The sequence below is a fragment of the Desmodus rotundus genome, chromosome 1, assembly GCF_022682495.2.
Source record: "Desmodus rotundus isolate HL8 chromosome 1, HLdesRot8A.1, whole genome shotgun sequence".
Taxonomy (NCBI): Eukaryota; Metazoa; Chordata; class Mammalia; order Chiroptera; family Phyllostomidae; genus Desmodus; species Desmodus rotundus.
In genome coordinates, this window is record NC_071387.1 from 199,709,205 (window position 1) to 199,725,557 (window position 16,353).

At 44.6% G+C, this 16,353-nt stretch overlaps 1 protein-coding gene across 9 annotated transcripts in view; it reads left to right on the top strand.

The window, feature by feature from the left end:
* Positions 1-16,353, top strand: part of RAI14 (retinoic acid induced 14) — a 125,133-nt gene that overhangs the window by 95,973 nt on the left and 12,807 nt on the right. For 4 of the 9 annotated variants that reach the window (XM_045186185.3, XM_053914165.2, XM_053914173.2 and 1 more), the window contains 7 exons: positions 7,043-7,107; positions 11,132-11,189; positions 11,852-11,922; positions 13,731-13,837; positions 14,476-14,654; positions 14,884-14,912; positions 15,968-16,084. In XM_045186185.3, the coding sequence (XP_045042120.2) occupies positions 7,043-7,107; positions 11,132-11,189; positions 11,852-11,922; positions 13,731-13,837; positions 14,476-14,654; positions 14,884-14,912; positions 15,968-16,084 (626 nt within the window). The remainder of the gene's footprint in view (positions 1-7,042; positions 7,108-11,131; positions 11,190-11,851; positions 11,923-13,730; positions 13,838-14,475; positions 14,655-14,883; positions 14,913-15,967; positions 16,085-16,353) is intronic. The other 5 variants (XM_053914177.2, XM_071219773.1, XM_024578637.4 and 2 more) reach the window with 2 other exon arrangements.

Consider the following 16,353-nt stretch of genomic DNA (forward strand, 5'->3'; position numbering starts at 1 on the left):
TTCTCAGTGGTTGGGAGCTTTATTCTTTGTGAGTAAATTTGGCTTCCTAGGACAGGCTGAGAGCCACTTGAAGTCAAGTCAGGTGAATGAGGTGCCACTGGGAAAAGCATTTTGGGCCCAAAATAGGGAGTTACTGAAGTGACAGAGTGATTTTCCTGAGCAGTAGCCACAAAATGCTCCCAGAATATTTTGAGAATTGGCGGTTCCAGTAGAGGAACGAATGGCGTCCGTAAGTGACTACCTGATTTGTGTTGTAATAAAGTCATCTCGAATCCCAAGCCCAGTTATTTTGTTTTTAAAGTTCACCGTTACCCTACATACAGAGCAGTGTAATTGGCCAAAGGACCCTTGATGGGATGTACGTCCACTTAAGTAAACAGGGTTTCCTTGAAGAAAATCTTAACCTAGAAGAATGAGCTCAAAGTCAGTGAGTTAGAGCTGCCGTATAGTTTTGTTTCCCTGCACTTGATGTTCAGAAATAGATTTTAGCCAGGAGTCTGGTTGTTTCCATCATAACCAAGCATCTCCTCTTCCCCATGTTTTTTATTATAAGGGAAAATAGGTTTCCCTGATACGTGCTCATTGTAGAAAATTTGGGAAGTGCAGAGAACTGTAAAGAAGATAACCAGCGCTTGCCACCAAGAAGAAACAAATTTTACTATTTTGCTATGTTTCCTCCCAGATTTTTCCTGGCACACTTTAACATAGCTGAAATCACGTTATATAATAAACAACTTCCTGCCACCCCTTTAAAAAATATTTTCCCAGTGTTATTTCCTGCAGTAAAAGCTCTTCAGAAGCGTAGTGTTTTTGTTATTGTTTTTGGTGGTTACGTCGCACCATATGAGTAGACTTTGTCTTTACCACCAAAGCCCTCGCTCAGGCCTTCAGGGCCTGGGGAAGCGCCGGGCAGTGAGACCCCAGTGTGGTGTGCACCTCCTGCCCACTGAGGTGACGCCGCCCTCCAAGAAGCAACACTGGGGGTGGGTGGGGGACGCACTGTGGCCCCATCCAGGACGCTTCTCTGGGCCGGTCACTGGGAACTGCAGAGTCCATGGTTTTCCACTTGCATAGAAAGTGGTGGAACCGCAGCCCTTGCGGCCCCAGAACATCGTCCAGATGTTCCATGATTGGCAAGTGTCTCAGTCACTTCCCTGTCACCCAGCATTGTTGGCCGTGAGGGCAGCACTTTGGTCCTTGGCTTGTTGTTTTACTGTGGTCTGAACGAGGCACTGACTTCTCGTGGCTTCTTGAGAGCACGCGAAGAGAACACAGGAACGACAGAAGGAAGACGCCCGTCGAACAATGCATGCTGAGTTATCTAGACCGGCGCTGACCAGCGCTGCTCAGGCTTCGTCCGTCACAGCCGCGAAGATGAGCGGGCTGGCTCTCACCGCCCAGGCCCACGTCTTTCCTGTTGGCTATGTCACCACCCCCGTCGTCTCTCCCTCTCTCTCCCTCTTAGCAAAGCGGATCAGAGTCCAAGGGAAGGACAAGGACATCAGTCACTGGGCCTTAGTGCTCATCATTAATCCAGAGCATGTTTTTATTGGGGCTAAGGTATGAATTCAATGGCTCACTCTTCCAGGAGTTGTCTTTCCAGTAAACCTGCCTCAAGTACTACTCTGTTATTACTGAGATACAGTCCTCTTTCAACTCCCCGTCCACCGGGAGCTGCTGTGAAAACCCGTTACCATGCACCCCAGTGCCCTGCAGAGTGTCTGAAAAAGCCTGCTTTCAAAATACATTGCACTGACCCTTTTTACTCTTTTTGTTCACGAAGTCTCTAGGATGGTCAGAAAGGTTCACTTTCCTGCTTTTTAATCTGTGGACTTAGATTGTAGAAGCAGAGGGTTTTTAGCATCTGTTTTTTTTAGCAACTATCCTTTGGCATGAAATGCTTAGAAGTCTGATGAGAGAATTTTTATGGATGTTTACAAACAATCTTAAGAGGAAAGCACAGTCAGAAAAGAAGGCCTTGGGTATAGCCGCTCTGCACCATCAACCATCGGACTGATTTAGATGGCCTTCGAGGCTCAGGAGAGGTGGCTGTGTGGGTGTCTCTGCGGGGCCCCACACAGCCAGTGCTCACTGCTCCCGGCTCCTGTGTTCCCGCGACTGTGGCTGCTTCACTCGGTCGCCTTTATTCTCCTTTACACGTGGGATGTTAGAGAGGTTTTGCATCTTCACAAAAGAGAAAAAAGTATTTGACAATCATCAAGCCAACTGCTCTCACTGTTCAAATCAAGAAGAAAACCCCAAGACTTGCAGAAGCTTGTGACTTAAGTTTTGGCTTCGGGTTTGCGTTTTCTTTTCCTATTCCTTAATGACCTGGTCTCCAGATAGCATCCCAGGCAGACAGGGTCAGCAGGGAAAGCCGGCTCCACGCTCACCACATCCTCTCGGAACTGGACCTGCGTCGTTTGTCCAGCGTCTTCATTGCTTTGTTTGCTCCGGGTCTTCGTGGATGTAAGCATTGGCATTTCTCTGTGTTTTGTTAGAAAACACTTCCGCCAGACAGACTGGGCTTTTCGGGAGGCAGGAGGGTGGGCAAAGCCTGCATTTAGCACTGTGGAGTGTGAGGTAGGATTAAACAGAGGTATTAACAGAAGGCTAAAGAAGACCAAAGCATCTTCTGTTCGTTACCAGCGCTGCTCTGCAGCATTGGCCTTCCGACTCCCAGCATTAGTGAGAACGTATGCATCTGACACAGGGTGACAGGGCGGCATAGACGAGATAGAATTTTCCCTCTCCATTGAAAGTGCCAAATTGATATGGCAGCTCCTCTACACACTCCTGTTCCTCCATCATCCAGGGTGTCACCGTGGTCCCAGTGGCCTAGGCCGGCTCCCTCTGAGGCTGTAAGCCAGCAGCAAGCAGTACAGGGAAAGGCAAACAGGCCCCGAGTGGCCACACTCAGATCTCGCCTGGTTGCAGTGTGACTGGACCACACCGGGCTTTATGGGAAGCTGGGAAATTCTGGGCAGCAGTTGGTCCAGAGAAAGTATTTCGCTACAGAAGGAGTTAGAAATAGAGACTGAAGGATGACACATAGTTTCTGTCACTCTCCTACATCTTAGATTTTCTCTGATCCCTTTACACCCTTGACATCCATGATAAAACGTCTTTCCTCCCAGGAGGAGAGAGACGCAGGAGAGGGGGAGGGGCGGTGTGGAAAGAGCGAACTGCCGAGCGTCCTCAGAAAGGGGAGAACTTGGGAACCCTTGCTCTTCCCTAGGGTCTCTGTGGGCTGGTTTCGCTTTTTGATTTCTGGGTGGACTTTCCTTGCGTTACACCCCTACTCCCATTCAAATTTGATGCCACGTGCAGATAAAGCTAATGTGTATCTTGAAACTTGGGCACTTTGGAGGATGAGTCATTTAATATGTAACTGGAAGTTATAGCTGAAACTGTATTTTGTGTTTTAATTTAAAGGAAAACCCGAAACGACTGTGTGCTTTATGGCACTTGACTTGGTATTAACTCACGCATGCGAGGCCGGAAGGGCCAGGCACACACAGTGACAGCATAGCCCGGCCGTGAAAGTGTGTCAGACGATACATACATGTTCAAGCAAAATCGTTTGATTCTGTATAAAACACTGTGCAAGTCTGCACCAGGGAGTCTAAGATAATTTCATAACTAATAATAAGAATAGTTACTATAAATAAGTCTTTTATACTCTGATCTTATCTCTCCTTGGAACATAACAAGGCAGTTGAACTTATGGTTCAATAATAAACATTTGAAGTAAAGATGAGGATTTCTAAGAATAATGTTATCTAAATATATTTAAATTGTACATAAGAACCAAATAAATTCATAGTCTTATTGTTTATATTTAGCATTCTGAAACTCCAATTTTTAAGAAGATATATTAAACCTTATCTAGTTGAGTGCTATTTAATTCTTCTTATTTTTCTAAATGTTTTGTGTCTTATGATCTGAGATAATCATTTCTCAAACTTTGGCTTTTTGCTCTGTGTTAGCCATATCTTTGTATGCTGTGATTTCAGTGGTTTTAAAATTTGTCACATGCACTTGAAGAGGACGTGCTCCGTGCCATCAATAATTCCTCTGTTACGTTCGTTAGTTCTCTGTTTTCTCCAGTGACCTTAAAGAACGGAATAAACAGTTACCATCTGAGGTGGTCTAGGGGAGGTGTCCTCTGGCTAGATGGTTCGGCCACTCTTCCTAGACTCTCTTTCAATCATAAGATCTTAAACCACCTGGAACGGCCCACAACTCTTGCCTTATAAGTAACACTGGTCTTTTCACTTTCAGGCCAAGTTCGGCTCTAATGCACTTGAATTCGGATTGCCCTGGTATTTGCCTATGGGGACATTGCTTCCTGATATTCTAGACAGGTCCACAGCTGAATGGGGCCAGACGTTTGCACTGTCCCGTTTCAGTGAGATTCTGTCACTAGGATAATATATTCTCTCTGGAAGATTTTGCATTTGGAAAGGGAATTTTGTTTGAACATAGCGGTGAGAGGCATCTCACATCAGACACTGTCCTGGGAATGAGGGATCATTCGAATTTTGAGACCATTTTAAGTGAGAAATGCTTGAGTGCTCCTGGTTGGGAAAACATACCACAGGGCCAAAGAACGAAAGATCTTGTTTCTCTAGAAACACAGCACTTATTTCCAGGAATGACGGGAACACTTGGGGTTAAACGAAAGCCCGTAGTTTATTTTATGACAAGTTGTTTAAGTCTCCCTCCCACCCTGTCTTTGGGGAGCTGTGCCTTCTTGCAACGGGTGCTGTTTATGTGAAACAAACAGCCTTTGTCCACGGCATAGACAAAAGTTAACACACACATACACAATGTAAAAACAGTCTTCGAGCCCTGGCTGGGGTGGCTCAGTGGATTGAGTGCTGGTCTGCGAACCCAGGGGTTGCTGGTTCGATTCCTAGTCAGGGCACATGCCTGGGTTGTGGGTCGGGTCCCCATTTGGGGGCTCATGAGAGACAACCACACATTAATGTTTCTCTCCCTTTCTCCCTCACTTCCCCTCTCTGTGAAAATAAATAAATAAAATCTTTAAAAAACAAACAAACAATCTTCAGCTTACCATCAGGATAGCTTCTCAAAGTTCGTCTGTAAGGCGAACTTTGAAGCTTTAAAGCTTTGTTTCAAATGCAGAGCGGGCTTGTCCTTAGAAACGATGGTTGGGGCCGGGCTAGCCCACCAAAGCCGATTTAACGCATAATGTAACTGGACTCAGAGCCTGGAAGGAGGGAAGATCTTTGTCTTCCTACTTCCAAGGGTCTCTTTTCCCTCATTTCCTAGCTTTCCTCATCAGCACCTGTTTGGGAGGGAAGGGCTCCTGCTTGTCAGTGTCCCACCCCCTCCGCACACCCTTAGCGTCTCTCAGCCCAGATCAGAAAAAAGGAATCTGACCTTTGACCTTACATGTTTTATGCAGCTCACTGTGGTCCAAAACCCTCTAATTTTTAAATATGGTATTTCCTAGACATACGATTCTCTAATAATTAGTGGATTTCCGGTTAGAGAGGAGACATGGTATTTGGAGACTGGACCATCATATAAAAGAAATTGTTCCTCTAAGCCAGTGATTCTCAACCTGGGGTGGTTTTGCCCCACCCCAGTTCCCACAAATCGGGAGACGTAGCAATGTCTGTGGACATTTCTGATTGTCCCAACTGGACAGCTAGTGGGTGGAGGCAGAGGTGTTGCTTAACATCCCACAATGCACAGGCCAATCCCCTACAGCTTAACAGGCAATAATGCTGAGGCAGAGGTGTGGCGCTGGTGTGCGTGGTCAAATGTTTGGGAAACATAGGGATTTAAGAGTTTACTAGGCGTATTGGGTTGTCTGGCACTGGTGACTTTGGTCCCCTCTCCCAAAGCCCCCCTCCCCAGACATCTGTGATGCACATAAACATACCCAATAATTCAGATTAACAAGAGTATATTGAGAGCCTACTAAGTGCCAGCCGTGTCATGGGCACTAGGGATGCAGCAGGGAATGACACAACTCCTGTCATCGCTGAGTTAATATTCCAGTGGGGAAAGGAGAACAATTCACTACGTGAATATAGGTGTCTGTGTAGAGAGAACATGGGCAGTGGGAAGGAATGTTGGAAAGTGTTCAGTGCCACCAAGAACAGACATGAAGCCAGGAGACGGGATCAAAGAGCTGGGGGGGATCTGGAACTTGAAGTGGGGCAGTCAGGAGAGTCTCATTCAGAAGGCAGTGAGTGGTCCATTGGCATCAGGAGGGAGGTGAGTGAGCAGGCTGGGTGGTAGCCCTAGAGAAGGAGAATTCAGGTGAACAGGGAGCAGTTTCTAAAGGCCCTGGAGTGGGAGCCTGCTGGTGTGGTAGATACCAAGGCCCCTTGTCCATAGAAATTATTCTACAGGCCCATTAGGCTGTGGGTGCAGATGGGTGTCCACAGGAACATCAGAGAGCCTCATATCCGGTTGTGTTCTTGAAGGAAATGTAAAGAAACACTACTTCGATAGTATGTAGTTGTTTTATAACTCTTTTCCTTCTTCTGCATAAGAACTTTTGACTCTGAGAACTCCAGGTGGTTTCCATCTAGGGGCTGGAGGACATTTGGAAGAGAGAAATGAGAAATCAGAAAGTGTGGGTGTCGCATGTGTTTCTGCGGGTGTGCAGGGTGCCTTTGTTGGGTCCCCAAGCCTGTGGGATCCACAGCCTGTGACTGTGGACATGGGGCCTTTGGCATACATATTGACAGCAGAAAGCGCAACTCCTAAGCTTCCCGGTGTGAGTCCACAGCCAGCTGTCACCCAGAGCTGACTGGCACCCCAAGAGGACAGCGGCTGGAGCCGACCTTGACCGTTGTCCTGTGTTCTCCCAGTTCTGTTGAGCTGAACTCAGAGATCAGGAATTGAGGCCTGACTCCTAAGAATAACAATCCCGTCTTTGTTGGAGAACTGTTTATTTCCTCATAGTTGTCTTCATTACAGAGATAAGATTTAAAATGTGTGGCTGTTTTTTTTTTCTTGTGTTTTTTTTTACTTTTGTTTTCTTAAATCTATTTAGGACACAGTGCTTTGCACCTCGCAGCCAAGAACAACCACCATGAGTACATCAAGAAGCTCCTTCAGGTAAAAAAGGGCAACAACTGAAAACTAGACACATGTCACTTTCAATGTTTAAAATAACTGTGTCTGTGAAAGAACAAATTCTCTCTCTCTCTCTCTCTCTGTCTATCTCTCTATCTCTCTATCTTTCCCTCCTTTTCTCTCCTTTAAACTCTATCCCAGAACCTGGTTTCTTCAGAAGCTTCATTATTGAAATGCCAGCCCAGGAGAAGACTAATTACTTCTATAGCCATCACACTGGTAGGGAATCTGGAGGGTCTTCCTGGAATCCACTCTTTTCTTTCCTTTTTTTAGCTCCTCTTTCTCTTTTCTGAAGGACTTGGGCCCTTTAAATCAACAGTTAAAAAAAACAGCTGTAAAAAAGAAGAAAATTTTATGTTTTGCAACAGTATAGGTGGACCTGGAGAACATTATGCTAACTGAAATAAGCCAGTCAGAGAAAGACAAATATCATATGATCTCACTCATATGTGGAATCTAATGAACAAGCTGAACTAATAAGGAAAATGGGGACAGACTCATAGACGGAGAACGGATGACAGCTAGTTGCGGGGGAGGTTAGAGGGTGGAGGGACTGAGCAAAATGGAAAAAGGACTCATGGGCATGGACAACATTGTGGTGATTGCTGGGGCAAAGTGGGTATAAGGGGACTAAATGGTAATGGAAAAATTACAAATAAAGATTAAATTAAAAAGTATAAAAAATTTTTAAAAACCTTTTTTCCATGCTGTTGGAGATCCTCACAAATAGGCTGGCCCCTGTCCTAGTCCTCTCGATTCCCCTCATTAGTGGAATACAGCTCTTCTTGCAAACCAAAATTCCAACCATTATTTCCTTGTATGTAACTCGATGAGCTTTTAGTTCTTAAGTTCTTGGTTTTGTTCTTCTTTATAATTTTAAGCTAACTCCCTGGTTTGACAACCTTGCCAGGAAACTCATAATGATCACTTAGGGTGCCGGCTTCCGTAAATCTTTATAAAGATGAATATTTAATGAAATCCCTATAGATGCCGTTACTGTAACATCCAAGGGTTGCCAGTCAGAATGCAAGCTGGCTGTTTTGAGGAACAGCACAGAGCGGTAAAATATGTGTTTGGAGTACTGCCTGTTCCGTGGGGCTGTTGTCTCGGCCTTTGCAGTGCTGTTTGCAACCCAGCAGCTTGCTTTAAGTTGACTTTGCAATTCTGATATAGAAACGTGGCCACGTTCTTCAACTTGACCTGCTCTGCTGATCACACAGCTCTTTGTCTTGCATTGCATGATGCAAGCCGCCACCAGTGCCAGGATACTTAGCCTGCACAGGTCTTTGACGTGGAATTCAAGAAAAACAGGTCAACATCTGCCATGCTCATTATTTTTATGATGAGGCTTCTCCCTGAAAATAGTTCAAATAGAACTTTTCTCATCTGCCCTCTCGGGGACTGGGTGGGCACTCTGGATAAATGAGAATCGTTGACTTGCCCAAGTTAGTGCCCTGCCTCCACACCCTTGGTCTTGCCTTAATTGTTAAAACTTCTATGTGTTCTAAATCTCCACTCCCCTCCTGGCTTGGCTATCCAGACTGTGCATCTGGCTCTGATTTTAAGGAAGAATGAACTTGACAAGCTAGAAATCCTCATGGGCAAGGACCAGATATTCTAGCCTCCCATGTAATCTTATATCTGGTTATGCAAATGGATTGGTTTTTCTCTGGAATCTTTGAAGCCTTTAAACAGTTCCTTGTGCTGTTCTAAAATTAGGCCAAAGCATGGTAAGATGGAATTTGATCCCCATTCTCACCACTGAAGGGCCGATAGACATTTCTCTCTAAGGTTGCCTGTCCTTGCCTCCCTGAACTTACAAGTTGTCTGAATGCTATTTCTGGATCGTAGTTAAAGCCTGAGGCTTCGATGTCCTCCTAATGGGTTGCTTCCCTTGGGCCCTATGCCTCTAGTTAGCTCTTCACCTCCTGTCTTGGCAACCCGTGCCCTCTGTGACATGACCCTTGTTATCCCTTGCTACCTCTCACCCCTGCACCCTCTGTACTTATTTCTCTCTCTGGGCCCTCTGGACCGAGGCTCTTACTACCTGTCTGTTAGAGATGCTTGCCCTCTCCAGTGGCTGTTGTTTTAAAGGTCTACCTCCTTAAGGCAGTGAGTACAAATAGAGCCTTGTGAAACTTCCAATTCAAATGAACTCTCTCCCTCCCTTTCTTCTGACAAGTGTTCCCTGGGCATTTGTATCAGGCATTGAACGTATTATATACTTGTGAACACAGCAGCCCCTGTCCTGACGGAGCTTACATTCTGGTAAACAAGTACACAAGACACATTTAAAATTACACAGCACTAAAAAGAAAATAACAGGATACTCGAGAGAGGAGTGGAAAAGAGTGAAAGGTATATTCAGGGAAGGCTTCATGGAGGAGGTGATAAGCTGAAAATTCAGCAATGCAAAGAGCCAAGGGGAAGGCACTCCAAGCAGACACAGCAGCAAGTACAAAAGGCCTAAGGTAGGAAAGACACTAGTCAAAGAGGAAAGCAAGCCATTGAGTGGGCCTGGGGCAAAGCATGGGAGGAAGAGAAATAAAGGCACAGGGTATGGACCTTGTCTGTCACAATGGACAGACTATAATTAATGTCAGTAGTGTGCAACTGGAAGAGTTTTAAGTAAAGAGTGGCCGTTTTAAAAGCTCACTGTAATTGTGTAGGGAGTTGGTTCAATGGGGAAAACACAGAATCATGGAGACCTGCTAGGAGGGAGGCTGTCCTATCTGTCCAGGTGGGAAGGTGCCGGTTCACACCAGGTTGTCCTGGAGAAAGCAGATGCTAGAAGCAGGGTATGTTTTTGGAGCGGAGTTGTAGGATAGGGTGGAAGGAGGAGGAGGAGACGAATCAGTAGTGTCTGGCTCGTGGACTAGATGTAATGCTGTTGACGGACAAGGAAACGTTGGAGGATCGGGCTGGGGTGCAGGAGAAACCGGAGGATTTGGCTGTGCCGGGCTTGAGGTGCCTGTGAGACAGCAGGATGGCAATGGGAACCAGGCAGTAGGTTATCAAGCCTGGTGCTCAGAGATGACCTGTCTTGTGTACAGATAAGAACCCAGCTCCAGCTCAGCCTGTCTAAGTTCAAATCCCGGCTCTGCTGCTTAGTGTGACCTGAACAAATTATTAACATCTCTGTAGCTCAGTGTCCTCATCGAAAACAGGACTGAATGATGGTGTCCAACGAGGGCTGTTAAGAGCCTTAAAACAGTTCTTAGAACAGTGTCCGGCACATCACAGCTAATATGTAGATGATACTATTGCTGTTAAGATACGCATTCGGGAGGCATTAGATTTTAGATGTGGATGAGATTACCGAGGAAGAGAGCTTAGAGACAGCGCTGAGGAACCCAAGGTTTTATGTTTGGCTACAAGAGGAGGAGTGGCCCCAGCAGTGGGAGGAAAGCCAGGACTGGATGGGCCAGGCAGGGCTGTAGGAGCTGAGGGGTGGAGTGCTAGAGAGGGCTGCAGGCGAGAGGTCCTCGGGCAGAGGACAAAAATGTTCACTGTCATTAGCAATGCGGGGATTGTTGGTGACGTTGACAAGAACCTTTCTCTGGGGTCTGGAGGGTAAACACCTGGCTGTGGGTTCAGGGATGAATGGCAGGTGAGGAAGTGTGGACTGTATGGACTATTCTTGAGAAAAAGTGGGTTTTGTAAAAGGGACGGAGAATTGGGGCTGGAAGTAGGTGGGGAGGATGATCGTATCAAGATGAAAAATTGGAGAGCATGTCTGATAGCTCATGGGGATGGCGCGGGGGAATATGGTGATGGGGTAAGGGACAGGAGGAGGTGGCTGGAGCGGCAGGGTGACAGTTTGCCTGTGTCATGATTACTTGGAGTTGAGTCTTCCTCCCCATGAGACTACGGGCCGCTGGAGCGTGGTGATGGGGCCGTTCGTGTTTACACTCTTCCCAACAAGGCTCGTCATACTTTGCAGGAAGAAGATGAACTGACTCGAATTCAACTTGATTCCATGGATTTGTTTGTTTTTGTCTTACAGTCTAAGTGCCCAGCCGAAAATACCGACAGCTCTGGGAAAACCGCTTTGCATTACGCAGGTAACTCGCATCCTCTTATTTGCCTTGTGCCATCAGACCCACTCCTGACTCAAGCCATTAAACTTACTATATTATTCTTGCTGCTGTTTTCTGTCATTATTCTTAGACAATCCCATTTTCTTCAGTTTGCAAAGCTTGTAGAATTACCAAGGAATAAATCTAGATTTCACGACTTGCCTGCCACATAACCAGTAAAAATCGTCTTGGTTATATTTGAATTAACTTAAGGTTCTTGTTTAAACTAAGAGATATTCATAAGCACTTGTAGATTTCAAGTAATGGGCGATACAGATTTTTTCTGATTTGGTGCTCATTAAGAACATCAATCATGAACATTTTGTTTCACTGTCTGTTGCACAGCCTCGAGTGACAAAATGATGACAGTGAACTTGGGGTTGATGAGATTTACAGATTTCTTTTCGGGCTAGTTGTGGAAAAGCTAAATCAAATGTTTGCCCACGGGCAGTGGCTGGCTGACCCTGAAATTAAACCGTGGTTGAGAACACCTCTTCACCGTCCCATTTCGCTCCAGTGCAGCCAGAGTGAACAGATGCAAACTGGGCAGAATGTCAGCTTCTTCCCAGGAGCGCGTGATGATGCCTCGTGTGAGAGTGTGAGAGTAGCTTTGTGAGCCGCTGTGGTGTTGTGTTTTCCCTCCTCAGCGGCACAAGGCTGCCTCCCGGCTGTGCAGGTGCTGTGCGAGCACAGAAGCCCCGTAAACCTCAAGGACTCGGTAAGTGCCAGGTGGCCACGGGAGGTGGAGGCGCACAGTAGTTACTAGAGCACTGACAGTCGCTAACCTTAGAGACCTAAGTGTTTGGCAGATTCGATGGCTTCTCAGTTTAGCGCCTCTTCTGCAAAATGGGTGGAAGTGTTACCCCCGTTGGTCCCTCGATCATAAGGAAAACACTTTGCAGCATGTACACCCCGTATGCGTGTACTTACACGTGAGGGTGTCCGTGTGGTCTACCATCAACTTAAATATCAGTAAGACTTGGTTTCTTGATTTTTAAAAATTAAAAAATAAGCCTAAGTAGAAGTTTTATGCTTTTCTTTGGGCATGGGTGCTGCTGGTTAGGGTTCTCCAATTGCGGAGGCCACTTCTAGCCTATTTTAACCTCCCCGGGGCTATTTGGAGAGTAAATTTACATGCCCGTGGCTCCTGCTTACAGGGTTCAGTTTCCTGCTGTCGCATGGGAATTGGTAGGCGCACGCTTACACCTCGTGGGGATACTGTGAAGTAAGCTGTGGAATCTGTGAATAACTTTACGCTCCCTGAATCTCAGTTCCTTATAACCAGGAATTAAACTGGTATAACTTCTGAGAGATAATTTTTTAGAAATGTGTCTGAAACTGGACTTTAAAAGGAGACTTAACCCTCAAGCAGCAATTCTATCGTAACAAATCCCTGTGTTAAAATAACTGGAGATATTGTAACTTCATCTTTTTCCTTTGATTATTTGAGCGAAATACATCTACCTTAAGAATTACTGTTGACCCCGTTGGGGGAGTATTCAAGGAAAGGGCAGAATCCAAGCTTCTCTTGTGGTTTCTGTCATTTGAATCAGGCCTTCTTCACTGTGGATTTATGCAAATAGATACCTGTATATTCTTCTAGTGTTTCTTCGTTTGTTCTATATTGTCATGTTTAAATTCTTAATGTATGTCTATGAGTTTGGGATCTAATTTTCTTCTTTTCCAATGGAATTGCCAGTTGTCATATTGGAACATAATAAATCATTCCCCATCCATCTCTTTATCTAGTCATGTGTCAGTAATACACAAACTCTTAATTTATAGTATGTTTTTTTAATCCTCACCCTAAGATATGAGTACTGATTTTAGAGAGAGAAGAAGGGGCAGGGGGAGAGAAAGAGAGAGAGAGAAACATGGATGTGAGAGAGAAACATCGATCAGTTGTCTTCTGTATGTGCCCCAACCAGGGATCGAGCCAGCAACCTAGGGATATGCCCTGACCTAGGATCGAACCTCCGACCTTTTGGTGTACAGGATGATGCTCCAGCCCACCGAGCCACCTGGCCAGGGCTATTTTATGTTTTGGTACATAGTAAGATTATGAAAGAGGATGCTTTCCAGGAAGACGGTAGTGGCCTGGCAGGACACACGGAGCCCCCTTGGAGGAGCCTGCTCAGAGGGCGGCGGACCTCCTCATGCCGTGTGAAACAAGTCCCTCACTTCTCCAGAGCCATCTCCAAGTAAACCTGGCGCATACACCCGCCTGGAGCCTTTGCATGCTTTGTGTTCCGCGCTCTCGTATCATCACTGGACTGACGGCCCAGGGAACACAAGCAGCTCGAGAGACTGAGGCTCCCCAGGAAAAGCTAATGGTGAAAGTCCGTTAGAAGAGTTGTGCTCAGATACAGTAGCAGCCCGGTGGGAGCACAGACTATCCTGGGGGACGGTGGGGGTCACATGTCAGACCAACGGGACAATCCAGGAACAAATGTAGAGAGAGCAGGGACCTTTCCCATGGTGGCATTGGCATCTCGTGAAAAATCTTCACCTGGATTTGTCTCCTAGGATGGGAATATACCACTGCTGCTTGCCGTACAAAATGGCCACAGCGAGGTCTGCCGCTTCCTTCTGGATCACGGAGCAGATGTAAATTCCAGGGACAAAAACGGAAGGTACCGCAGAATTAGAAACCGTGTGGTTTCAGTGTTACCCACGCTCTGAGACTCTTCGAAAATATCATAGCTGTAGTTTGGATCATTGGTTATGAAGTGATTTTAACTTGCTTTTTTATTTTCTGCCCTTTTTAATAATCAAGAACCTGTTTTGACTTAAAAAAAATTTTTTTTTCCCAGACCTCTGGGAACATCATTGAGTCTGTGGTGAGGTTATTAAATACTAAGGTGAATAATAGGCCATTTCCTGTGACTTCTCATGAAAAATTAATTAAAAGTAAACATTGATTTCTTTTATAAAAACCATCCTAATGATGTATAGGTAATTTGGAATGCTTCAGGTGAAAAAAACAACAAGATTTGTGCCAATCTTATTAAATTCCATCCCATTTAGAAGATTATGCTTACAAGACTGGGTCCATGTTGTTTGACCTATGATGGCTTAATGTTTTGAATTAATCTGAGGATTTAGAGAACAACTCCCTAGCTTCATATGGAGAGCATTCCGTTTTGAATCCTCTAGAAGATGAAGTGCAGCACGGTTTTTACTGCACATGCTCTTCTCTCCCTGGTTTGAAGACAGGGAATGGGTTCCCGCATGTTGTTAGAACTCATTTGGTGTCTCCTGTTTTCTTCAGAACTGCTCTGATGGTGGCCTGTGAGATCGGCAGCTCTAACATCACGGAAGCTTTAATTAAAAAAGGCGCAGACCTAACCCTTGTAGATTCTCTTGGACACAATGCCTTACATTATTCCAAACTCTCAGAAAACGCAGGAATTCAGAGCCTTCTATTATCAAAAATCTCTCAGGATGCTGGTATGTGAAAGAAAAGATCCAGTGTTGTTTTTTTCATCCACTGCATGTTCCCCAAAGGAAGAAGGAATTTGTGCAATATGATATATTTTATTATTCTTTCAAACATGTTCTTGAGGAGGAATGAAGTGCTAAGCATATTGTATATTGGATGTGGACCCCCCTTACCCAAAGTGAATAAGACTTACTATGGTTCTTACAGTTCTTTTCCCCCCCACTTTTTCCTCTACAGATTTAAAGACACCAACAAAACCAAAGCAGGTATTTATCCTTGGGGGAGGGGATTTGTGTTTCATCTTGGCTTGTGAAAATTTGAAAATGTTCCAATTAAACCATTCCATAGTCCTAGAAAAGTGATAAAGACTATGTTGAAAATACTTAAGGAGTGAAGTATCTTTAGAGTAAATGATTCATCGTTCCAAGGTGGTAAATGTTTTCTAAATTGTTTACCCTATTGCAAAGCTTATAACTTTAAACCTGCTGCTTATAATTTTATCTTTTTCTGAAATGTACTAATATTTCCCATTGTTGTGAAAGTGTTTGATCCAGTTTAAACTGAGAATGAGTAACAATAGTTTAAATACTTGTAATATCCCATGGATTGTAGACCTAGTGTGTCCATGGCAACGTGAGATACTTAGTGAAAATAAGATATTCAGCTTTTCCTTTTAATTTCCTTTTACTTTGGGGCTTTTCAAAAATGCCATTACTGTTACACAGAAACTGAGAAGTTTGCCCTGTTATTTTGGAGGTTTTTTTTTTTTTTTCCTAAAAACATAGTCACTTACTTTACTATTAAGGAGACATTGTATTTGGCTGTTTATTTATATATCAGAGGGGGTTTTTTTGAAAAAATTATAAACACAAAACTCAGTACTGAGTTTATTGTGTACTAATGGTGCTACTATTTATCCATAACTTTTAGAGATGAGGTTCTTCCTTTCCCCTATGTTTGCATTCTTTAAGGAAAGGAATGGAAGTAATGCAAAATGGGGAAAATTCCACTCACCGCTCTGCGTTACGAGGAAAGTTAGTCTCTGAGTGTATCCCGGGTTCTAGATTGTGGCAGACGGCTCCTCATCCTCTACTTGCGCAGTTTCCACAACAACTTAATCTGATTTTTGTCTTGTGTATTTTATTTTCTTGCTATTAAAGCATGGGCTGCTGGAAGAAAACTTTGAGCATGCACATTACTTATTTTTGTGTTGGTAGCAGATGGCAGATCTTGGCAAAGTCAGAAATGCATGAACTGTTGAGGTTTTTCTCATTGTTGGATGAAGCTGTTTGCTCAGACTTCACTAACCTAACTAACCCAGCTCCGTTCTTTGGACTGTGATAACTTCCAGCATGATCAAGTGTCTAAAATAAGCTCAGAAAGAAGTGGAACTCCAAAAAAACGCAAAGCTCCACCACCTCCTATCAGTCCAACGCAGGTAAAAACAAACGCAACCCCCCAGTGAACAAGCATGCAGCGGCAAAGCCATCATTTTGTCATTCTGTGTCTGGGCCAAAAGAAATGCTGTAGAATTGAACCTTAGACGCACGTGTGAAATTTTCTTCAGTGGTTTTAAGTGACAAATGGTGGTAGAAAGGATTTTGATTATTAGTATAGAAACACGGTTGATTCTTATTTATTTGAAAACTGGGGAATAAACAGTATCTTTTTTAAATGCCTCAAGGGAATTTCTCAAAAATCTTTATG